The 24,838-nt window shown below is 49.2% G+C and overlaps 1 protein-coding gene across 1 annotated transcript in view; it reads right to left on the reverse strand.

Annotated features, from left to right (window-relative positions):
• The window catches only part of HYDIN (HYDIN axonemal central pair apparatus protein), a 162,136-nt gene extending 137,966 nt beyond the window's left edge, over positions 1-24,170 (reverse strand). Inside the window, exons 1-7 of the mRNA XM_054840701.1 lie at positions 23,952-24,170; positions 22,811-22,896; positions 22,458-22,616; positions 19,992-20,097; positions 19,102-19,224; positions 13,692-13,957; positions 290-421 (exon numbers count right to left, since the gene is read on the reverse strand). Of these exons, the coding sequence (XP_054696676.1) occupies positions 290-409 (120 nt within the window). The 5' untranslated portion in view covers positions 410-421; positions 13,692-13,957; positions 19,102-19,224; ... (2 more) ...; positions 22,811-22,896; positions 23,952-24,170. The remainder of the gene's footprint in view (positions 1-289; positions 422-13,691; positions 13,958-19,101; positions 19,225-19,991; positions 20,098-22,457; positions 22,617-22,810; positions 22,897-23,951) is intronic.
• Between the last annotated feature and the right edge of the window lie 668 nt (positions 24,171-24,838).

Here is a 24,838-nt window from a genome sequence, read left to right on the forward strand (position 1 = left end):
AGAGGATGGGAAGAAGCACCCTCATGCTGCAGCTCTTCCAGTGCAACACCCAGTAACTTCGCTCAACTTGGCTCCAGTGGCACATCCAGGCCACTGGACTTTCAGCATGCAGTCCATCTCCCACTGCTGCATGACAGCCACTTCCAAGGGAAGCATGGCAGCAAAGAGACAGGGAGGTGGCATCTACCTTCACAGTGCTGCTAGACAACAGGATGGGCAGGCAGAGGAGGGACACAGGGCGAGTTTCCAGCCTTATCACAGCTCCTACCCGGCCACAGCAGGTACTTACAGTTACACACTCCTCCGCCTCTCGGACTAGCTTCGGGTTATGAGGGGTTACCACTTTGCTCTGGAATCCATCAGCCGTTTTGAAGGACCCCATGGACCGATGGATCTTGCCGGTGGCCATGTCTCAGCTCACCTGGAAAGAGCAATGATGGGACTTTGAAACTCCAGAATCCCGTTCACAGCAGACCCAAAGGATACAGCTGTGCCTCCAGGCATCCTCCGTAAACAGAGACCATAAGGCTTCCTCCTCCCTTTTTCACGATTAGACCTTATTTAAGCGGCAGAGTTAAGATCCATACAAGTAAAACCCCAGAACAGACTGAGCCAAAACAGCCTTTTGCTGTGGGTGCAGCCCCACAAGCCACACACCCCCCAGGGCCTGCTGGCATTTCTCACCTTCCCCCCCTTCCATTACTTTTGGAACTCCATTTACTGGAATTATTAACCAAATCTCTCTTAGTATCCAAGCTTTTTTACTCTTTAAAAGTTTTTTTTTGGTGGGAACAGAAGGAAGGTAAATGTCACTTAGCTGCTCCATTTCGCAAGAGCAGCTGACCTGATGTGACTTTGTGCCTGACCCTATTAAGTGCTCAGAGCATTATGAACAACCTTAAACCCAGGGATCGCTGCTGCCTCGAACATTAACAAAAAAATCAGACCCCTTTCCTACTTTGCCAACCAAATGTCCACCCTTTGTGCAAGGAGCCTTGCGATTTTTCTAACTAATGGAGCACAGAGTTCAATACTCTGATTAAGAACTATAGTTTCTCAAGGCTAATTTGGTTGTTTTAAGTTACAAAAATTACCCACCAAATATGACTCCTTCCAGGCATGAAATTACCAAGTGCCCAAGAGCATTTCTCCATGGAGAATGAGGGCCCTAATTTTCACTTATTAACACCCAAACTCAAGGCTCCCTACAGGCATTAGAGGCTGTAACAGCAGAAATAAAAGCATGAAACCATTAAAGGAATATGAGCAATTAGCTCAAATATAAACGCAACAGATGTGAAAGCAGGGACACTTCAGACTTTATCCTAACAGCAGCTCTTCTCCAGCATCCCTGTCCCACAAGGAACACGGGTTAACAGGTCCAGAAGGAACACGGGTTAACAGGTCCAGGAGCCGTTGCTCTTCCAGTCACCAGCCTGCCAAGCACCTCTGTCCGCATCACACAAAGCGGGCGTGCAAGAAAGGGCAAGAAGAGACAGCCACCCCAGAAAGCAGGTCTCAAGCACCCACAAAAAAAAAAATCAAAGATAAACATGCACAGCATTTATTAAGCACTACTTTGGACTAGAAATAATTTTACGCTCCTCTCCTGGCTAACTAGACCAAGGAACACGTAGATTTGCACACTTATTTTCTGGGATGTGAAAGACTAGCGCTCTCAAACTCAGCTCTAAAATTTTTTGGATCCTGACATTGAATAAAATCACAGATCATATTCTTTCCTGCTTCCATCCATTCCACATCATCTTTTTTGTGTGGACTTGCGATATACAGCAAGATATCATCTATACAAAGATGACCACTCCCTTCTTCTCGAGTTTGACCCTCATCCTGCCAGGCAATAACCTTATCCCTTCACTCAAACAGCTACAGCATTGTACGTGTTTGTGGTGCTGGGCCTTTTACAGCGTTAGGAAACGACAAGGCTGCCGGTTCCTTTTGCTCTTGCGAGAAACACGAGAGCACTGTCCCATAGACACGAGAACATGCTGCAGCAAGAGCTAGGATTTAAAGCTGGAAATAACTGCTTTTCAAGAGAAATCTAATGAGGATGATACAACATTAATCTGAATTTCAATGTTTTATTATTGGGTCTTGAGAATAACTGGATTATTTGTTCCAATTTTCAACCTGTAATTTTGCTTCACTTGAAATTAATCCTGTTCAGCACGTCTCCAGCCCATCACCCCTGTCTGGTGCGGGGAGAACCCTATCTTCCCCCCTCAAACAGCCCTCTACCCACCCCAGAAACATAAGGATGGATTGCATTTCCCCCTCTGCTCCAGGTTCAGGGCACAGACCTCTCTGGCACCTCAGCTTTGGGTTCAGCGCACAAATACCCCGAGCCTGGGCAGGGGAACTGACTCTGCCAGGACACAACAGCTAGGACCACCCAGAAAAGAAATGAAAAAAAAATATGCCCATGGCTGGTATAGAAATTCCTGAAATGTCTCAGGAAACCCAGATGTATCAGAAGTGGGTGCCAAATTGAAGATCACCAAGGACATCCAAGCTTCAGCCTCCTCCCCAAGACTCCCTCTACTCCAGTATCTACAGCGAAGCCAGAAATCTCTACCATCACTGCAAGCTGCACAGCAATTTTAGAATCCATTAAAAACCCTTCCACCTCCCCGGACTTGCCCTCAGACCAGTTAAATCCTGCTGAGCATCACACAGCTGCTGCATCCCTGCTGTTGGCCCTCCTGCCAACAAAACTGCCTCCCTTCCTGCCCGGTGGCCAGACACTACCTTAGGACAGGTAATTCATGCTTCTCCGGGAGGATTCACTCTGGGTAGGGTCCAGTCTTGCTTCCCGAGTCACCACGGGCTGTTTGGTGGCTAGGGACAGCCTGGAGGGACAGGAGTGGGCCAGGGAACCATTGGCATGACCGTGCTCCCACCAGCAGCAGTAGCGGTCACCGGGCTGGTGGCTTCTGAGAGCCCAGGGGAACCTGGAAGGCAACTGCCAGGACTTGGAAACTGGGCTGCCCAGCACCGCCTCTCCTCAACCATTAAAGCCTTGCCAGGCAGAGCAGGAGGATTTTACCAGGGCCTCAAGGAAGGAGACAGCTCAGAGCCTGACATTAGCTAAAGCCTGGTTGTTTCTCTGCTGCTGAGCTCCTCCTGCTCCAACGTGGGGAGATGCTGCGCAGGCTCAGGGTGCTGTGCAGAGAAGCTTCTCAAAACAGCAGCTTCTCATCCTGTAAGTAGCACGATAGGAAACATCCGCTAACCCAGTAAAGAGTGGGGGGTTACCACCCTAACCAGTTTCACACCAAAAGAACAGATGCACGTTCAATTATTTGTGGCTTTGGGATTTCTTTGGCTCTAGGCTGGAAGGGAGACTATGCTTTCTGCCTTGAATTTTCCATTGTAATTGGTCAACTTGGTCTCTAGTCCAGTGGTTTATAATGCCACTAAAATGCCTCAAAATAAAGTTACAGCCTTGCAAATCACTGTAGCCCATCTATTTCTTAAACATCTCCGCAGTGAATGATTGTGGCAGTATTAGAAAGTACGCCTTAGAGCAGCATTTGTTAATGTTCCATGAGCTTCAGATAAATTAATTTAGACACTGCAGACAAGCTAATAATTTCTTTGTTTAAGGGGTAAAGAAAAAAGTTTCCACGCTGACTTACAAAGCAAGAATTTAATTTCTGTTTTGCTCGCCCAGGGAGGACCCCGATCACATCAATGCGAAAGAGAGCAGGTAAATCACCGTGTTGCCGCAGCTCCGACAATACCTTTGGGGCTGTCCTCTGTTCTTGCACCTGGTGAATACCCATCTGATGAGCTTGTTCCAATTAACCGTGCACATATACACACACACACACCAGCCAAGGACACCCAACTTACAAGAGCATCTCAGCTGCCAGGGAGCTTCACGCATTTTCAGTGCGGCATATGCTATAAACAAAAGCTTCTCATGAGACAACTCGGCCACAGGCAAAGCAAATCATCACATCTGCTTGGCAGGGAACAGGGAACCCTCCGTTTAAAAACCAACATTTGTTATTTGGGGGTTTAGAATCCAGTCAGGGAAGATCTGAGCTTTGAAAATTAAGTGGCTCTCCAGCCAGCTAGCCTGTAGAAACTCACTCCAAAACATCTCCCACGTGGTGTCCAGCCACAAATCTGAGTGGAAACGGGAAAGCTCAGGCAAAGAAACCTCAGATGTGAAAGGAAACCCTTGTGCACTCATAGCGCCAACTGGTGTTATACGGAAAGAAAACTGGATGGTGGGTGACACTTCCCATCTCAGCAGGCAGAACTTGGAGACAGATGCCAAGGTGAGACCCATCAAGTCTCATGTTTGGTCTGAGAGGCACTCACCGGGCTGCCACCTCATGCTCCTTCCCAACAGCTCCAGCACCCTACAAGCAGTGTTAGAGCCTCACCTGCCCAGGAGAGAAGTGACTCCTGCCTGCTGCAGGCAAACAGCACACCCGGAGCCAGGTTCCATGCTCAGAGGACTTGCTGGAGAAGCCTCAGGCGCTTGGCAAGGGAAACTGCAGGCCACAAAGTATTTTCACAGCGCTGCATTGTAAGAGTGACACGAAACCCATCCAAAGCTTGTGAGCACCTCAGCACCCCAATGCCAAACCTGATGCTGGTACCTCGATGTGCTCTCAACCCCAACCACCCCGCTCCCACGCTTGGCCACGTTCCTGCTATTGAACTCACCATCTATTTTTTCCAGCCCAAACCTTCCCGCTCTCCCAGACTGACGGAGGGGGTCAAAGCCATTCCTCAGTCCTGCTTGTCAGCCCAGACAAGGTCACTTCCACATCTCCTAGCACTGCTGCACAGAGAAATCAAGTGAGAAAAAGCCTGGATGCTTGAAAGCTAAGGAAAAGTCTCGGCTGGGGGGCTCTGCTCCTGGATTACAAAGTCTTTTAGCTAACGACTACTTAATATGCCATGCATATTTTCTCTCCAGAGGGGGAAAAAAATACTATCAGTGACCAGGATCTTCAAACTGAAGGAAAAGATTTGTTTCATGATGTGGGCTCACAGCTACTACAGACTCCTTGCTTCAGGCTAGGCAGAAAAGAAGGGTCTGCACAGGATCGCTCTGCTCCCAGGTGAGTATTTTCGGTTATGAGCTACATTAGGGGTAAAGAGAAGCACCTTCATCTCTTTAGGGCAGCAACATTAATCTCTGAACACTACCTGGCTCGTGATACAGGCTGGGGCTGTATGGCCAAAGTATCCGTAGGCACAAGACAGGCCTTCACGCAAGCTCAGTGGTGCCAGGACCTGGAAAATTCAGAAGGCTCAACAGCAGAGGCAGGCACAGAGGGGCCCTTCAGCGCCCGTGAGCTCGGCAAAAGCTGCGCTGAGGAAAAAGTTATGCGAGTACTTCGATATGGCCCCAAAGCATCCAAATCCCTTTGTGCCTATGTCCAACAGCTTCCCTCTAAACCAAAACTGAACGGCTCTCTGATGATGCTGTGCTGAAAGAGACAGGAAATTAAGAATAAACAGCAAATTTCTTAATGGGCATTAAGGAAAAAGGAGTTTCACGTAAAGGCGCAGCTTCACATCCACACAGGTCCTGTGCTGTCACCATGCCACGTGCCAGTGCTCTTATTTCAAGGGACCCCACACGTCACTTGTGCCGAAGCAGCAGCACCAGCCTCGGAGCCGGTCTGATACCAACTGATCGCCCTCCAAACTTAAAGGCTGGAGATATACCGGCACACTCTGCACTACAATACACAATACCCAGCTTTTCTTGTAGGAGCACACACAGGTGGCTGAATTTTGCTTCAGTATACACAATAAATCCTCCTCTTCCTTCCGCCATCTCTCTCTGGAGTAACTGGTGGATTTACCTTTCTATTACACTTTGCTGGAAGAGTGAGAGGGGAGATCTGCTAAATGTGAGAATCAGGATGCTATTGAACAATTTTGTTCAGCTGAATCATCTTGCCCTGTTCAGGTTTAAGTAGCAAGATCACATTTCTTGCTTAGAAATCACCTGCTTAGCTATAATTACCATATAAACAGCACCTCAAGGAAGCCAGGAAAGGAGAAGAAGAACTTCCAGGACTACTCTCTTGCCCCGCCAGCCCACTGCTAAGTGGCTCAGTGCTTTCTAAATCAAGTCTTGCTCCCCAGGAAGCCTCACCTGTCACCTTTATATTCCAGTCCCTCTGTACTATATCACTTTGGTACTGTCATCCTGCAATTTATTACAAAAGCTCTGTCATAGCTGAGATAATAGGAGCCTAGTGTTATACCTTTCTGTTATTTCTTTTAATAAACTTCAACTCTCAGCTGACAGTGAGGTGGACCAAGCTCCCTTCCAAGGGTCTGCTGGAGCTCCACACGCCATAATTTACAACTGCGGCTCCCTGCCTTAAGTATTTACAGTCGTATTTTCCCTTTCCCAGCTACCTCTCCCAGCATCTGATCTCTGCTATCCTGGCTTTACAACTTGCATCAACTCTCCCTTTTTATTTACTCTTTTTCCGACATCTGGACCATGTTTCATTTTGGTTTGAAATGCATCAGAGCTTCTATGCAGCTAGCAACTTTGGAGCAGAAGAACAGAAAACAAGGAACTATCAATGGATCCCCAGGTCGGGAGCGAGCGGCCACATGCGGGGTCAGAGCTGGCTCTGCCATGGTGAATCCAGAGGAGCAGGTTAGCAAAGCAGCGCCATTCTTCAGTAGCTACTGTCAAGATCTGATCCCAAGTTCATGGAAATTCTAGGAAGATAGAGGCTATCAGATTGTTTCCATGTGTGATTTCCAGAGCAAGTGCTTAGACTTCCACTAGCCTGCAACAAAGGACAGCCAAGGTGAAACAAACACCTCTGCATTCCCCAGCTGGAACGTGGGGCACTGCCAGCATCCCTAAAAACCATCCTCTCCCTTTCCGAGCCATCTCTCAGCTTCTGCAGCATCAATCCGTGGTGCACAGCACAGGCTACGTAATGTTCACATCCTGACCGCTGCCGTCACCAGCTGGGACCCCGAGAGGTCCGGCATCAGCCGAGTTGTCTGAAACGCTCCCCTGAACCCCAAATCCCAGCCAAACTGTTTTAATCTCAATCTTCAAAACCTTCTCAGCAAAATGGTTACGTGTATTCATGCCCAGTTCTCACAAAGGGGTTTCAACCTCTGGAAGAGCATAAACATCGACTGAATTTAAAGATGCCAAACTGGAGACAGGCAAACAACCAAAAGCGGAGGCAGGAATAACCACCCTCCACCTCACCTTGGCAGGCTCCGGTCTTGTACCCACAATTATCCAGTGCACACACATTACTGGCTGCCAGAATAGTAAATATTCTGTATCTACTGGACTACTACTGTAATACTGCAGCACTGGCTGTAACTGAGGCGTTACAGAGCTGACTGACTTCAAGTTATTTCCCGTCCTTCAGTCAAGGGCCAAGGCTGGACAACACATTACGAGCCATCTGCACCCCCCTGAAGTAGTCCAGCCCTGGCATTTTCCCTGGATGTATACAGGAATCACTTCTCAAAATCACCTGTGGATTTAAAACGCAAGGAAAGGATAGTTGGGATGAGTTAGCTTTGCAGTCACTTCTAGCTAGGCCATCTGTTGCATTTTTCCATCATAAACCTTCACAGCATCTTACAGACAGAGCAAGAATAATCTAAGCCCTCATTTACACAGTGCAACACAAAGATTTAAGGCCAAACCATCCAAGAGCCCACATGCAAGACGAGGAGGGCAAGACCAGCAGCGGTGCGGCAGGCAGCCTCCATCCCCTCCGCATTTAACCCACAGCCTGCATGCGGTCACAGCTGCATCCCGTGGGAAGAAAGAAAGAAAGAAGTTTGGGAAGTTTCCTCCTACTTCCAGCTCCAGGGGTGGAAGAAAGGACTCCAGCTCCCAGTCCCCGACACAGAAAGTACTGCAGCCTCCCAGTGCCTCTCCCCCAGGGCAAGAGCCCCCACTTCGCTCCACAGGCTGCCTCCCCCCAAAAAAGCAGCTTCCTTGCAGGGAAACAGACCCCACAGGAGGGTGAGCACAGCCTCCTGCCAGATGTCGGGCAGGACCGAGGTCGCCCTGCCGTACACACCCCCCCGCCTCCCCCCCTCCTCCCCATCGGGCGCTGTGTGGGGCAGGGGGCGTCACCTCGAGCTCCCGGGCCTCTGCTCAGCCCCGCTCCCGAGCCCTCCCTCCCGGGGCCGAGCAGTCTGGGCACTGAAAGCCACCCTCCGTATTTCAGCCGGGGAGGGGACGCAGCCACCGTCACCCCAGCACAGGGCGGTCACCAGTATCCCCCGCCTTTCCCGCTCCCAGGGGGACGTGGGGACACACTCACACACCGGATCCTCGCCTCCAGCCGGGCTGTTGCCCTCGTTCCCAAAGCAACGGGGCCTCCGGCCAGCCCCAACACCGCCATGGCAACGGCGGGACACAGAGAGCGAGGCAGCGGCACTTCGGAACACGATGACGGACACGGAGGCAGAGGGGACAGGGATGCTCAGCGCCCAGCCGGTCCCCGCAGAGGAGCGGTGGCTGCCTGGGGTCCCCCTGCTCCAGCACAGGGTCTGCCGGCTCAGTGGAGGGGAGACCCAGAAAGCCTCAGGAGAGCTCAGACCTTCAAAAACCTGCACAGCTTCAGCAGGGAGCTCCTACCCGCCTACTCCTGCCCCCGCACCACAGAAACCAGGGGCACGGACACGGGAGATGCCTGGCTAGCGGTGCCCTGTCTCAAAGCAGTAGCAGCAGCTCAGGCAAAGCACACAATGACCACAGCAAGCGTGCAGTGAAATTGCTTCTAACAGCCTCCCAGCTTCAGCACAGCCACATCCCCGTGTGTTATCCTGAAACAGAGCAGCCGTTACAGAAATGCACGGCAGAACCCAAAGCGTTTCTCCCAGGTCTAAGCTAGCATGCAGGAGTAGATCAAAGAGCCACAAACCACCTGGAAACACCCAGTATGTCAATATATCCCAAAAATTAAGTCTCACACAGCCCACAGAGGTGTCAGCACTGCCCTCGAAAGGCACTTTCTGCTCTTCTCTCCTGCTCACTTTGTGATAACTTGGACCCCAGTTGAACCAGCTCACCTGCTTTACTGGCATCTCACGCCTCCCAGCCTGCCCGCGGCAGGGCTCGGAGCACAGGCTGGCACCGACGCACAAACCAGCAAGTCACCCAAGTGCCTCTGCCCTGTGCTCTTGTGCAGGCTCTGACACAGGTCAGCGCTTGCTGAGTTTCGCTCAAATCCTTCATGTGCATTTTCAAGGCCTGAGATGCTTCCGCAACTAGGAAAACAGAACTGGCTGTTTCCACCGGAGTGGAAAATTTAAATTGCGTAAGATGGCAAATAAGAGCACTTCCAAATCTGATATCTGGAGATTAAATCTCGCTTCATAGCGAGCATCGCCACTATTTCATTAAGAATCAGTCCAGGACACCTCAAACTCCGAGCCTTGGGCAAATGCCATAGCACTGCAAAGTGTGAGATAATTACCTGGAAGAACATGGCATCTATTCATCTTCCTGCACTGCCTCTCAAACAAAAAAGGCTCCCACCTAAATAACTAGACCCAAGACGACGCACAGCCGTTGGTGCACTTCACCCGGGAGCGCGCGCATCGTGTTCCTGGGTATCAGCAAGCCTTCGGGCAAGGCACATCACGGAACACCCGATTCTCACCATACAGTCTCTTCCAGGGACTGAGCAACAAAATACAAATGCATGCATTAAAAAGTCACCCTGGTATGCAACACATCACCCGCCGGTGCCTTCAGCACAACTTGGGCTCATCCTCCTCCCACCATACTTTGACCTTGGAGTTACATGCTATGGGCAGATTTGTTTTTTCCCTTATGTTCCCGACCGAGATGAGCCAGTCGTTAATCGACAGAGGGAAAGGCAGGGCTCCGGGGTCAGGTAAGCAGGGGAAGATGGTGACCCGCGGTTCTTCCCAGCCACTGCTTTCCTTCCATCAGCCTCAGATCAGCAGGCAAAGGTCAGCTTCTTCAGCCCCATTTTACCAGGTGGATGTTGTGATATGGATACCATAGCCAGGCTATTTCAATGGATTTTCTCCTATAGATGAAGACCCATCAAGATCTTATAGATGTTGCCCAAGTTTAGGCAGTTGGTTTTTTTTTTCCTAGACGAGTTCAATCCAAAGTAAATCAGAACTCACAGTACAAGAGAAGCCTGGGACAGGGGAGTTCAAACATGCTGGACAGGGAGAAACATAGCCAATTTTTTTAATATATATATATATATTTTTTTTTTTTTTTTTTTTTTTTTTTTTTTTTACACACCTTGACTCCAAAGCCTTTTTCTCCGTGGCTCCTCTCCCCACCTCCCATACATAACTCCAGGCAAATCTCCATCTGCTGTTGCCAGACCCTGGGCTTATCCAAGCCCATCAACTGGACAGCAACTACACCAGCACACACAGCAATACGGTTTATCACTGTAGAAATTCCAAATTACAGCATTTAGGAGGTCACCACTTGGTAAGAGCACACCAAGACAATCTGCAGGAGCTGATTTCAGCCACCCAGGCTAGAGAATCACAGCACCCAGAGGGTCCCAGCCCCATCCCTGGCTCAGACTCTTCAGCCTCCCTGCAGCGCCTGTCGCTAGAGGGAGAGCCCGGGTAACCCTTGCAAAAACCTGCTCCCAGCCTGAGGGAGGGAAACTCCCTTTGCCAGGGCCTTAAACACCCAGCCAAAACCCTGGCAGGCAGCCGGGGATAGCTGATGCAGCCCCGCGAGAGGGGAGCTGCGGAGACCCTGGCCATCAAGCAGAAGGGGACTGGTGCTCTCTGCAAAAAGCAGCTTTATTTGATTCTCTGCTTTTGCACGCAAAGCCCTTGGGGGGGGGTGGTTCTGATGTCTTGCAAAATACATGCATTCTGCCAAAGCAGTTTAATTTCTGATGGCAGAGGTGGTGAACGCTGCAGATTATTACTTTTTCTAGTCAACAGGGACTTTGAGGATAGGAATACACTCCATTCCCAGAGAGCACAGTGGGGAGATGTCACCGCAGGTCTATGCTACCAGCCAGACTGCTGGCAGCTGAGCAGGGGGAGGGCCACAGCCAGCTTGTCCTGTAGCTTCTTCACCATAACCATGGCTCTTGATGGCTACAGACAGCAGGCAACCCTGCCAAGCTGCCATTCGTGACCAGCAACAGAGCTGAAATTCAAATCAATATGGGCATACATATTTTGGAAGCCTACACACGTGGTTCAGATCTCCTTGCAGGATGTAGAAGACCGCAGCCACCGCTTTCTGACCCAGTCCTAGGGCTTCACCATGCCTGGAGATGGAAGAGTCATAAGACAGGCCATCCCCCTCTGAGCTTGCTGCCCAGATATGCAGGGAAGTGGAGGGAAGAACAAGTCTCTTCCAGGCTCCTTAGGACAGAGCTTACCAGTTAGCTCAAAGGCAGCTCGCAAGCTAGCCAAAAATGAAGCATCAGCCATCTCCCTCGGGGGAGACCCACACTTTCAAAAAGAGAGCGCCCAGAAGCTGAAATTCACAGCACCACAGATGCTCAGGACCACAGGGTTTACACCACTGCCCCCTCTCCGTTCCTGGGGCTGTCCATACCCATCTCTGCTCCCACAGGGACCAACGAGCCCCTCTCCTCCCTTGCCATCACCCTCTCTGCCCCATGAGCTCACCTCTGTTTTCCTTCACAATATCCAGCTGTCACCGTTAAGTTCAGCTTGGAGCCATCGTTCCCGATTCACGCTCGGATGGCTGTCTGCGTTTCTGACTCAAAGGAGGACACATCTCAAGCAGCACAGACTGCAGCTAGACCCGAGGAAGCTGCGAGGGGATCACGCATGCACACAACCCAGTACAGAAGCCAGCCAGCCACCTCGGCACTTCAGACAAGCCACCCTTCTCCATCCTAGCAGGGTCTGACCAAGCCGGGCTGCTGGCCCTGCTCTTGTTAGAGCCACAGATAACTTAGTCCATGCAGGGAGCTGCTCTACAGGGCTGAATATCCTTCCCCCCCATCCCCTGGGAAATGCTGTTTACACAGCTCTTCTGCAGAAACACAGGAGCGTACAGCCGAGGGCAACAGGCAGGCATCTTGCATTATTAACCCCTCCTGCGCTGCAGTGCTAGAAGGACACGGAGTACGGTCAGCCCGTGTCCCCAGAAGCCCTGCTGCAAGCCCCGAGATGAGACCTGATGGCACAGGCACCGTCTAGCTTCTGGACACCGAGCCAGAGCCCCAGGGGGGTTTGAAACAGGCACGTCAGAAACACGTCTTTGCCATCGTCATTGCTGCGCTCACCAGATCAAACCCACAGAATAACTGGACACGTTTGGTGTCTTGCAGAGGACGCGGAGCCACAGCAAAGGCAAAGACAAGGGCTGTGATGAGGATCTGGGGAGAGGAGGGAAGTGCTGGCACAGGCAGCATACACGATCAGACGGGAGCATCCACCACCCCCATCTTAACCCAGGAAGGGAGAACTCCAGAGCCCAGTTAAAGAAAGGACTGACTGAATGGTATCGAACCATTTCCTACCAAATAACTGCAGTGAGATCACCTACCCAACTGCAACTTCATGAAGTCCCAAACATGCAGCCCATAATCCTCTTTAATCCAAGCAGCATTCATACTTGTTTTCTTCCGAGAAAGAAGGAAAATAAAGTTGGCTCCATTTAGCCATGTTTCCCCTGCCTTCCTCTAAGCAATGCAATCCCACATTGCAGACGAGAACATTGATTTTTTTTTTTGGTAGCACAGCCCTGGGTTTGCTTTCTGCCTTTTTATTCCCATGTTGGGAATCTGTTTTGTTTCCTTACTTTTTTTTTTTTTTGCTTATTTTACATCTCACTTCCAAACCCTGAACTGCTTTCTCTACTCCTTTTCTAAATCAAGACAATATTTCAAATGCCTACATTTTGGACACCCTGACATTAGCTGTGCATGAAATCCAAAAAGACTAAGTTGATTTTTTCCCCCCCTCCCTGCACTGCTTTTTAAAACAAAGCCCTTGGCCCCAACACATGCAATGCTCCTAGGTTTTCTTTTTCCTTAATACTACGAGAGCATTTAACCCAGCCAGCTGTCTTTGTGTAAATGCAGAAGAAAATTTACAAGCCACAAGAAGTTAATCACAGTTCGAGGGGAATCTCTGACATGGAGGTTATCTCCTGGTGATTGCCAGGAGACTATGCCACAAGAAGGGTAGATTTTGCGTGGAGGTTCAGGCCTGACTCGGCAGGGTACTGCCACACCATCGCAGCCTAAACAAGGAAGTGGACAACCTTCAAGGGCGCCGATCACCTACGCAGTTACAGGATGGTTTGATAGTTGTTCCTGGGGCTGACATGACCTTAATCCTTAGTCTTGGCCTCAATGTTTCCTCTGGCAGCTAAAAACCATCTAAGCCACCATGATATTGAGGACAGAAACATGCCACAGTCCCACCACGCTGTAGGACCAGGGCTTAGTGGTCCCTCACGGTCACAGAGGTGGAGCAGGGGTCAGTGTCTCCTCTCACACTCAGCTCTTCTCCCCAGCTGGCAGGGTCCTTCCAGGGCATTCTCCATCCCACCCAGTGCCACAGGGCACCACAGGCTGGGGAGTACCAGGTCCTCCTCTCCTCCACCCAAGGAACAGGACCTCCTTCAGAGTCTAAACATATAGAAGTGCTGCTATTTAAAACCCTGGCAATACCTGAGCAGCCATGGCAAGATCAGCTCCAAGGACACAAGCAGTCTTTCCCTTCAACTTCTCCAGATCAAGAAAAACCCATCCTCATGTGCTTAACCTGGTCCATAAACAGCTTGCTCAGCATTTGCAGCTCCTGGCATTGCTTGGCAGCTCCATCTGCAGTAGGATTGGTCTCCTTGGCTCCTGGCTTCACGGCAAGTCAGTTGTACTAGAGCTGCTGGGACTGTGCATATCTCCTGCAGGGCACTTCCAAACACCAACATCTGGTTCTGTGATTTGAAACAAGGGAGAGAAAGATTAGAAAACAGTTGTAAGTGGGACACAGGGAAGGGACAAACCCAGCCCATGACACATGTGTCAGCCTAAGCCCATAAGGAGCACCTGGCATAATCACAGCAGCTACAAAGCACCATAGGGTGTTCAGAAGCAGTGCTGTAAAAGAAGTAGTCTGATTTATTTATCACTTGTGAAGCACTGAAGGGATGAGCTGGTCTCCTTGCCCCTGCCAGGGCAGCTGGTGCAGCTCCCTGGGGCAGTCTGCAGGCACCAGCTCTGCTGTGCAAGGGAGTTACAAGCTGAAGCAGGCACCAAGGAAAAAAAAACCCAAAGCTGAATGTGGCTTTATCTGCTCTGGCAGCTGCTAATTCAACCACGCAACAGCCACAACTGCTAAGTTTGAACTCAAGCAAAATCCCAAAGCAATTGCTGGTTTGCTTACGAAGGGACTGCTGGATTGCCTTTTGCCCTAGTCAAATATTTGACTGCATTTGTATCCAAAGGTCCTTTGCCAAAAAGACTGGGAGTTTTGTTAAAGAACAGCCATGGAGAGGCTGTCCTGGGACCTAGCGCATCCCTAAAAAGAGCCTCTGCTCTCTGCCGCGTTGGTACTGCCAGACTCTACAGCTCTTACGTGATCCAGGGCTCCACGCTGACTCCCAGCGCATCACATTTTGGCAGTGGGAGCAGAGAAGCAGATTTTCATTTTCACATAGAGATTGTCCAAGCTGAATCATTAATGGAGGTTCTTCCTTTGAACCTCTTCCCACCTTTCACACATCCCAAGAACTACCACGAATCAGAGCCAGCAACAAAACCAGTCCCAAACATCTCTCGCAGATTATCCTTGAGAGAAACCCTCTTGCCCACAAAAGACCAGCTTTGTAATAAACATATGGCCTCAAAAACAGAGGAGGAAAGCCCCCTCAAAACACAAAGAGTGGAGCCACTCATGAAATTAAAGAGCGGTTGATCTGTAAAAACGATACGTCTGTGTAGGGAGCACCAAAGGCCTGAAAGAATGAACCTGTTAAGTCACTGATATCATTTAAAACAGTTGGGATTTTACAAGACAAGACAGTAGCCACATTAAAAAAACAAAAATGAGTATAAAAAATTAAAAGATAAGCACCCCTGTGGGTCCAGGACCAGCTAGGTTTGCATCTCTGACCATCAGCACAAGCATCTCTGAGTTCCAAGGCTCAGAGCTGCAGGACAGATCCTGATCCAGAGCCATCAGCTTCGCTGCAGAGGTTTGGTTCCCGTTACTGGGTCTGTTACAGGAGCAGCTCAAGAGGGTGCAGGTTGGATTTGAGCAGCCTCTCTGCGCCAAAGACGAAAGCAAGGACCCGTGTACCCCATTTGTGACTTCCTCTCACATTGAAAAGTTTTCCCAGTGCACTCAGGCACCTGATCTCATTAAAAGGGAAGAGAGAGAACAGATGGAAACATAAAAAGAAGCTGTCAGCTGCCATCCACTGACCCCATCCTGACTCCATCCCTCTCCCCACTGCGGCAGGAGCACAACTGGCTGCTCTTGGAAGGACAAGAAGGCCAGCAGGATTTCAGGTGGGCAATAAACAGTAGGAGCACATGAAATATTGGTAAATAAGAGTTTCTTTTGTCAGGAAGAAATTCATCTGCAATCAGGAGAAGACAACACAAGGACCATACATGGCTAGGAACCCTCCTGTCCCTGCAAACCAAGAAGTGTTGTGCAGGCTGAGACAGCCACGACATCTGAAGCCTTTCCAGCACGCCTCTGTCTCCAGGTACCAGCAAACCCAGGAGCAAAGTCCCAGTACATGAGCTGGGATCCCCAGCAGGACCTGCAGGCATCTCACACTCCTCTCTCACAGTTCAGGTACTCAAGCATTCTAGGAAGCCCCAGCAGACCCAGGTGACATCCTACAACCAAGAGCACAAGAGGAAGTACATCTATCCACCATCCTTCCTTCCAAGGTGTTTGCTTCATTCCTGTCCCCAGGGCATCGCCCCTGGGCTCCAGAGACAGCCCTGCAACTTTCCCTTCCAAAAGGAAAAACCAGGCCACAGAGGAAACATTCCCCATTTCCTCAATTAACCTAATATCTTTTCCTCTTTCCTACAGAAAGAAAAAAAAATCCCTCCCATGCCAGAGGCAGCACATAAGATGGACCAACGATGACACTGAAGGTCACAAGCTTGCGCTCCTCTAATTACAGCTCTGCCAGGGACCAGGCAAGGTGTTCGATCTCACAGGCACTCAACTTTCCTACCTCTGAGACAAGCCCAGCAATACTCATTTGGGTAAAGGCAAAGGCACAAGGGGTAGCAAACTACTCACATTCACCACAGTGCTGTGAATACTATGGAGAGGCTCATCTAGCCTCTCTCTCTAATTAGCCTCTAATGTCTGAGCAGCCCACTGGTTTTAGCAAGGTATAGAATAAGCTTTCTTAGGAGAAAATGGTATCTTTTACCAGACTAACTTGATGGGAACAAAAAGCATTACTGACAAACCTTATCTTATCCATATCCTCACAGCACGCTGGCTAGATCAACATTTCTTTAAATTATGCGCCTGAAGCAGTCCTGAAAGGCAGGGGGGAAAATAGACATCTCAGCTTTGCAGATAGAACCGCGATGCAGATGATACTGCATGGGAAAATTAAGGTATAAATTCATCATGCATGAGCTGTTCTCCGACAATGACCTCCAAGCAGGATCTCGTCCCATAGAAGACACAAGGTGTGACACCCCACGCTGGCTGTGGGGTTAGACACCCAGCAACATCTGCAGTCAGGTACAGCTGCCTGCCTCCCGCTTGGTCACCCGCCTAAAAACTTCAAAGGAAATGGAAGGGAACTGAGCATCCAGCTGGTGCCTCCAGCATCCTCCATCACTAAAGAAAAACAAAACAGGGCAAGTAAAATTATGCCCAGGCACCAGGACCTTCTAGAAGCATCCATCAGCTGAACTTCTGACTGAGAAACAAGTATCCACAGTTTCTCTTTAGCACAGCCTCAAGGCAGAATCCTTCTTTTAACCCTCCCCGACTGCTGCTCTCACTTTTTTAATTAGGATGCGGATGCCAATTTCTCCCAGTCAGGATCACCACAACTTGCTGGGCCGAGTGCAGCAAGATGGCTTCGGTTTAATCTTCCTATGACAGATGTTTCCAAACCTGCTTGGAAACTAGATTGTTTTCTTCCTAGCTGGTCTCACCAGCACCAAGAACTCTTTTTACAAGTGATACCTCATTAAAGATACATCTGGGATTAACCAAGCTAGCTACATCAAACCTTCACAAGGAATCGCTGGGCTGCAAGGGGAGCTGGTGAATCTCCTTGTGGAACAGATCTGGGCAATTAGCCCTGCAGTGAGACTGGTCAGGAAGCCAGCTTGTGAATAACACTTCTCCGTGAGCAAAAGCAGTGACAGCTTTGCAGGCTGACTCTGGAAAGCTCCAGCTGCTAACTGAGCACAGCTCCCTCCTCCGCTGGTTTGCAAGCCCTCCCTCTCCAGGCACAGGCAGCAGATCTGATAGCAAACCTCCCTTCAGACAGGACATTTGAGTTTATAACAGCAGCTTCGGTCCCCGGGCTTAACTCTGCTCCTCTCCACAGCTCCAAAAGCTTTTCTGCCTCGTTGGACACACTGGTCCTCCCCTGTCCTGCACTCAAGAGGGGACCCTGGGGATGTCAGACCAGCCCCTCCGTGCTTTCAAGCTTGCTGGGCTGTATCTCTGCGCAATCCACAGTCCCTTGCACATAAGGGCTTCCCTTTTTTCCGTCTCGCTAGCAAAGTGAGCTGAAAAGCAATCAGGGAGGAGCATCCATTTGGGAGAGCAGGATTTCTCCTTCCCAGCAAGCAGCATTTGCAGGGCAGCAGACAAACTGGCTGACATTTGCAGAGAGCTCTGAAGGCACATAACCCTCTAGAAATGCCCATCGTCAGCCCTGCTATTCTCAGCCCACAAAGCTTGTTTGTCTCCCACAAAAGCTACGAGAGCGCACAAGTCTTGCACACATCCTGTCTCCCTGGGAACTAATCCTATGCTTGTCCTCCTTGACTTAACTGTTCATTTGAGCTCACAGCAAAATTTCAGGGCCTAGAAACACCTGGCATGAAATGAAAACAAAGGTCAGATATCAAGTACAACCTCTCCTGAGGATGTATGCCCACAAGAAACCCTTTCTCATTACGGTCATAATCCAGGTAAGCCTGAAACAGCTGCTCTTGAAGAGAGAAGCAATACAAGGAACTCCCCAACACATCCCTCCCAAAGCCCTCCTCAGTCCCCTGGCAGAGCAGGGGTTGCTGCCAGCAAGGACTCCCTGCCTTCCCAAATTCTCCCCTCAACATTCCTGCTTGCCCCAAGTCTACGTACAGGTCCATCTGGCAACTTGACAGCAACAGCAGTTGTCTCTCCAGTAAAATAAATTCATTCAGGAGAGAAAAGGCAGCTCACATCTGCTCCCCGGCAGAGTTTGCAGCAGAGAGGAATATTGCTACATTTCTATATGTTTTATAATGCTTTTTCTCTCTTCCTTTCACTCCTCAAAGCAGACCGCATGGGTCATCAGCAGGATCAGGCACAGAACCATGGAAAAATTTAGGTGGAAGGGACTTTTGGATGCCTCTGGTCCAACCCCTCCCCTCCACAAAACAATTTCAAAGTTAAATCAGATTGTGCAGGGATGCGTCCAGCAGCGTTAAATATCTCCCAGGATAGAGATTCCCCACCTCTCTGGGTCACATAAAGCCTTTACCTGCCTTTAAAGTTACCAGACACACGCATTTGTCCAACTACAGCACAGCCTTCAAGAGATTGTGTGTTGTGATCCTGCAACCCTTGTTCTGGAAGTTAACCTCGGCACACGCCTTCAAAGTCCTTGGCTCCTTGAAAGTCTCCCCTGTTCAGGGTGGTTTTTGTTTTTAAGCATCCATCTGTTGAGCTATTGTCTGAGACCGAAATGCCAGCTGCTTCACACCAAAAAGGAAAGCCAGCGTACAGCAGAAAGGCATTGAGGTTATCTGCCTTGTACAGACAAGTGCCAGAAGATGTGCAACGGACCGATAATCCCACAGATATAAAAGCAAACTTTTTTAGCAGCCTTTATCTTTGGTCCTGCAAGTATAGTAAGATACCTACCTCTTCTTCACAGTCTCTTGCAATCCAACAACACCAAGGCGGCCAGTCATCGAGGCCATGCCATAAACACCAGCATGTTCCTCTGCCAGGGAATGGTGGGCAAAGCAGCCCCTGGTTACAGACCTGTCAGAGAAGATGAGTATTAAGATGAAAGAACCACCAAGGCTCTCAAAACTAAGCTCAACATACAGTTGGCAAAAGAATAGTAAGTACTACCAGCTTAAAGAACTGCTAGACCTTTAACTAGCAGCAGGAGACATGGTATGGCCTGGATTATCCAACATACTCCCATGGCAAACCTTTGCACCTTGCTCTGAAAAAGCTGGTGGCACCCAGCACGTTGGGTTAAGCAAAGCTTTAACCACCATCCAGACTGGCAACTCTGCGCTCCTTGGAGCGAGGAGGCAGATGATGGTGGTACAAGGGTCATCCCTGTGGCCAGTACTATATGCGGGCAGTGAGCACATATACCATAGCCTAAAGCCTGATAGCAACAATGATTTTTTGAAAGGGTACTTAATTCAGCCCTGTTGTTACTACAAGGTGAATAGGTACCACTCAACTTTAAATATGGGCAGTTGCAACAAACTGGTGCAGTCTTATAGCTGTTCCAAGTAGATAAGTACTCTGAAGTGCTAATGTCTGCCCTGGGGGACCTTCTCAGTAAGAAGATCATGAAGACTCAGGCTTCCAGACTTGTGCCAGTGAGAAGAAAGGTCAGCATGTCAGCGATTCTTGCTGAACTGGCTCTTGTAACTCAGGAGGAAGAGCTTGACTAATTTTTTTTTTTGGTATGTTGTGCTACATCTCTTTGTGCTGCTTCTCTTTCCTGGAAAAACTCAAGGTGAGCAGTAACACAGAAAGAGCACATCCCAGTCTCAGTCAGTTACCTACGTTATAGGAATGGTGAGTTCTGGTCTCCCAAAGCCACCCAGAGCTCCTTGCAGGGGTTCAACGGTGAAGCGCTGACGTCTGTTCCACTTCCCAGTCTATCAGCTGAATACAAACACAGCAAGTCAGAGATGGACATCCAGACAGTTGCTTGTACAAACCAAAGTGTTTCAGCCAGAAAATGGGAGAAGACAGAGTCCCAAACAACCTGATAGAGCATGTGGTGCACAGGCTGATGAAAAGGAAAGAAGTAAAAGGGTCCCAAAGCACCCAGGCCCCATGAGGGAAAAAAAGTCAGAAAGTAGGTAACATTCCTGAGAGTCAGGCCAGCTGTAAGTGAACCCAGCTCAGAGGCTCAGAAAAGCAAAGCCATAACACATACTGAGTGCCAAGATTTGCTTGGCTAATATATGCTGAGACACTCAATAAAACAGCAGCTCTATTTTTTTTTTCCCACTGGATGAATAATCTTTTCTATCAGGATGCAATCAGAAGCCCAACTCCGATTTGGCTAGGGGAGCCTTGCCTCCGATTAGCAGCCTGGAAATCTCAGCTCAACCACTCACAAGTTTCTTGCTTGTTTATACCAGCCCAGCAAATTAAATACAACAAGCATTCACTGCAAAAATCAAGGCAAAACCAGAGCTGCTGCTTGCCTATTCATACAGCTGCAGAGCATTTTAGTTGAGGGAACAGAGCAAAAGGATCATTCTTTCACTGGCCCCTTAAAATTAAAAGTACACAACTGCTTTCCATCACTCATTTCCACCCAAATTTAAAAGATTGAAGGAGTTTATTTCTTTGAGTCAGGGCAAAATAATGGGGACTTGTCACATCCACACATCAGTACTTAGGACTTGTCCACATGTGACAAGTCCATAGTGCAAAACCAGAAGTCTATCCTAACACTTGATAACCAAGCCTAGGAGGGTACAGCTCATGAAACAGCAGGGCCAAAACCCAAAGCAAAGATCTGCCCAGGACATGAGGAATGGGGAGGAAGATGCAATGCTGGAAGCACTGGGTTCCTGAAGATAACAGCAGCATGGATGCAATCCAGATAAAGAGCTCTACACATTGCATTCCCATCAAGTAATTAGGCAGGAGGTCTAAAAATACAGCTTTCCATGTTATTAAGGTTGTCCTGCACCTTGCTAGAGGGGTACGTCTCCTACAGACCTGCAGTAGAGAATGTCTTAATTCTCTCAGCCTTGGAAAACAAAGCTGCACGCTACTGCCAAAAAAGCAGACCTGAGCTGAATGATGGGACCACTGTGAAAGCCAGTGTCTGAAGGCCAGGAGAGAAAAGCAGACGTCTCCGCTCTCCATCAAAAGGGGCTGCTTCCAAAGTGCCTCCCACCTTCTGGTCAGTAAAGCAGTAACTTGGAGACCAACCACATCTTTGAGAAAGTCTGACACCTCCACTATGAACACCAGAAAAGCCCCAGATGCCTTCAGCACAGGGTTGGCTGAATTATTCACAGCCAGGGAATTCAATTGCATTTAGCTAACTCATTTGCCTGCTTAATCTAGAGCACTTAAATCCCCATATATTGATCCAAGTTGCCAGAGGTATTTAACCCTTGAGACCCCAAGATGCTATACACTGGTTAGGAAAGCGCTTTTAAATACACAAATCTAATTTCCTTCAGTGTTTAAGTGACTGTGAATGAACTGCTCATCCATCCTGGCCACCAGCTCTTGCTAGAAGGAGGATTCATTCAGCTCCATCTTGCATGTGACATCTGCTTAAAACACCGATCCCATCCTGGAGGAAGAGGTAATCCTGCCCTCAACCTCTCTGCATCACGCAGCCTTAATTTGTCTCTGCAAATTAAGGGCCAGAAGCAGGACAGAAACAGAACAATTAATAAACTGGCATAAACTGCTGGATTTTGAGGCCTGGTATCCCCCTCCCAAAAGACACATCCAAAGGTACCTGGGCTAAAGGACTGGTCCTTCAAGTACAAGCAGTAATACAGTAAACCCTCTATTTTACTCCTGGATTTGGCCACTAGAGAGCTGTCCATCAGTCCCCGGCCAGAAAAGCACACATCCTAATTAAAGGCAACAAGCAAAAGCCCAAAGCAACCAGCGTAGAGATTCATCGGTGGCATTTGGCAAGTGACAAAAATGCAGGAGCTTTTGGTAACAAATCTTTGAAGGGAAAACTAAAGTTTATAGGCACCACAGCTGGAAGGCTCTTAGAGAAGAGTGTTAAATATCACCAACTGGCAGATTTAAGCATTGTCTGGGAAATGTCAAACGCTGTCAAGATATGACAAAGATCTCCGTGGCAAAGCCCCTAGCAAGGGACTCCTGTGGGCTCATCTCTGAGAACACAGGCTGATGGGCCATCAGTCCTGCCAACAGAAAACAGCTTATTAGCAGTTGGTACACAGAGTACGGCGCACTCAGAAAACAAAAGGTCAGCCCACGAGACATCCAGCATCTCCCTCCAGTACCTGCAGCCGCATCTGTCCTGCTGTCAGAACTCCTCTCAGACCGGTCGGTGCTCCCAGGCTTCCAAACGCCAGCTTTCCGGGAGCTGCACACAGCCCGTTCAAGGGAAAAGACAAAGACATTCCTTAACTCCATCAGAAGACTTCCAGGAATTCTCCCACCTCAGGGAAAAAGAAATGAAAGGAACATTTTTGTTCAGTTTTGCCAAAGCAAAATAAAACTAACCACTGCAGCAGCGAGACAGCTATCACTGGAGTAGAGACCTTCAAAACCCTGAAATAACTAACCTCGCCTCTGCCTTCCAGCTGCATGGGATTGCTTTATACCACCCTATGCAAAACCCAAAATGCAATACCTCCTACGAGTTCTCAGAGAAACAGCATTAAGGTTGCCCATCGGATTAGCAAGCCATCAGGTCCAATTCAGCCCTAGGTTGGTTTTCTGAAAAGGTAACAAAAGCAGCTTCAGCAAGATCAGAGTTAGACCACAAACCCTCCCTTCCTTTATAGATCAGCCCCTGTTGTCTCTGACCACAACAGCCGCTTGGCCTGCAGTAACAAACAGCTCCAGAGCCCGACCAGGGGACGAGGCAGAGCCCGGAAGAGGCGGCCGGTTGTGAAACACGAAGAAAGTGAGAAAATGTGGGGCAATATACCTTTCAAAGGAGATGAAAAGAATGAAGGCTTCACGAAACCAATCCATGATCTAGGTATTTTTATATCTGTCCAGACATTACCGTACTTGGAATGGCATAACATGAAAATCCATTGCACGCGGAGAACAGAAAAGCTTTGGAGACGAGCACAAAGTAGAGCGCTGCAAACTCTTTAAAAGCCAGCGGAGCACACCTCCTCCCAGGGGTGGCCAGCTCTAGTTGCCACATTGCTTCCCAGTAATGATAGGGGGAAGAGAGGCAGGACAGCTGCAAAAAGTAAATGAGACTTCTCAAAGGGGAAAAAAAGGAAAGAGAAAATAACCAAGATCTTTTCACCATGCTATTTGTGACAAGAGCCATCAAAACATGAGAGCCGGTGATGGACAGTTGGGGAGAACAGTCAGGATTCGACAAAACAGTTCAGACAGCGTGAAAGTACAATGAAAATTAACATTCATCAAAAAAATTACTTAGTATTTTGCTTTGCCCTAGAGGTACCTCTGCGTCACACAGTAAATATCCCATTCTGCTGCCTGGACACAGATCCAGACCACTCCTTTCCCGAAGGCGACTGCCGCAGCTCCACGGGCAGGGCGAGGACAGGACACCATCTCTTTTCCAGCTGGTGAACTGGGAAAGATGAACTCCCTCCCGATGCGACACGCTCGCTTTGACAGGCGTTAGAGCGGGCTGTACTGCTCACAGTCACATATGGTAGGATGGGCAATTGCTCATGGGCTAGTTGGAGCCACAGCAGAAGCTAAGTCAAAAGTTCGGTCCTCCTAACCTTTTTTCTGCTCTGGTTTTATAAGAGTTTTGAAGGTAACTCCACACAACTCACCTCTTGTGCCAGTGATGCCATCTTCATTAGGGTTTCCCCTCTTTCCTTAAGAAAAAAGGAAAGGGCTGGGGGTGGGGTAGACAGAGCAAATTGTTTCCCTTCCGCAGGGAGCAGCCGCTGCAGCACTGGGAAGGGAAATTACCTTTTGGTGCCAGGCCAGGGTTCAGCACAGTTCTGCTAGCAAAGAGCTCAGCCCAGGTCTCCCTTCTTGATTCCTGCTTTCTAACAAGCATCCCATCACTGAGCCAAGATTTTAAAAAAAAAAAAAAAAAAGGAGTGCCCGCACAGCTGAGGAGACCAACCCAGGCTCCCATTCCCTCCTCCTGCCTTCCACAGCAGACCTAACACCCAGGAAAGAGAAGATCAGACATAACATCTCATTTACCCCTTACAGCTGCCCCTGTTCTTTCCCCCGTATCATTATGGTCAAAATACATGGCAATTACAGTCCCCCCCGCGGGTACATTCTCCACGAGGTTTTGAGTGCAGCTCTGAAACAGAGCTCCATCTAAATAGAGCCAGCTTGGAGACTGGCATCCCAAAGCTCAGTGGGAAGCCGGCAAGTCAAGACCTTGACAAAACATCCGTCTTCCCCGACAAGCCACCTAGCACACAGATTTCCCTGCCCTCTGCCCCGTGCTCTAGCAATTCCCTTTGCCACATCAGAGGTCTGCGATGTCTGACGGCACGATTCGACAAATTGCTCCCTCTTCTTGCTTCACAGCACTCCTGTTGTCACAGTATTGCCTCCAAAGTTTCCCGTTTCCCCTGTGGAACAAGGTTACCCTGGCATTTAAGCATCTGACAACAGGTTTGCCTGATGCTTTACAGTCGGTTAAGGTACAGATCAAGCCCTGCACGATTTATGGTGGTACTGGAAGCTGGTG

This window comes from Grus americana, chromosome 13, assembly GCF_028858705.1.
Source record: "Grus americana isolate bGruAme1 chromosome 13, bGruAme1.mat, whole genome shotgun sequence".
NCBI lineage: Eukaryota > Metazoa > Chordata > Aves > Gruiformes > Gruidae > Grus > Grus americana.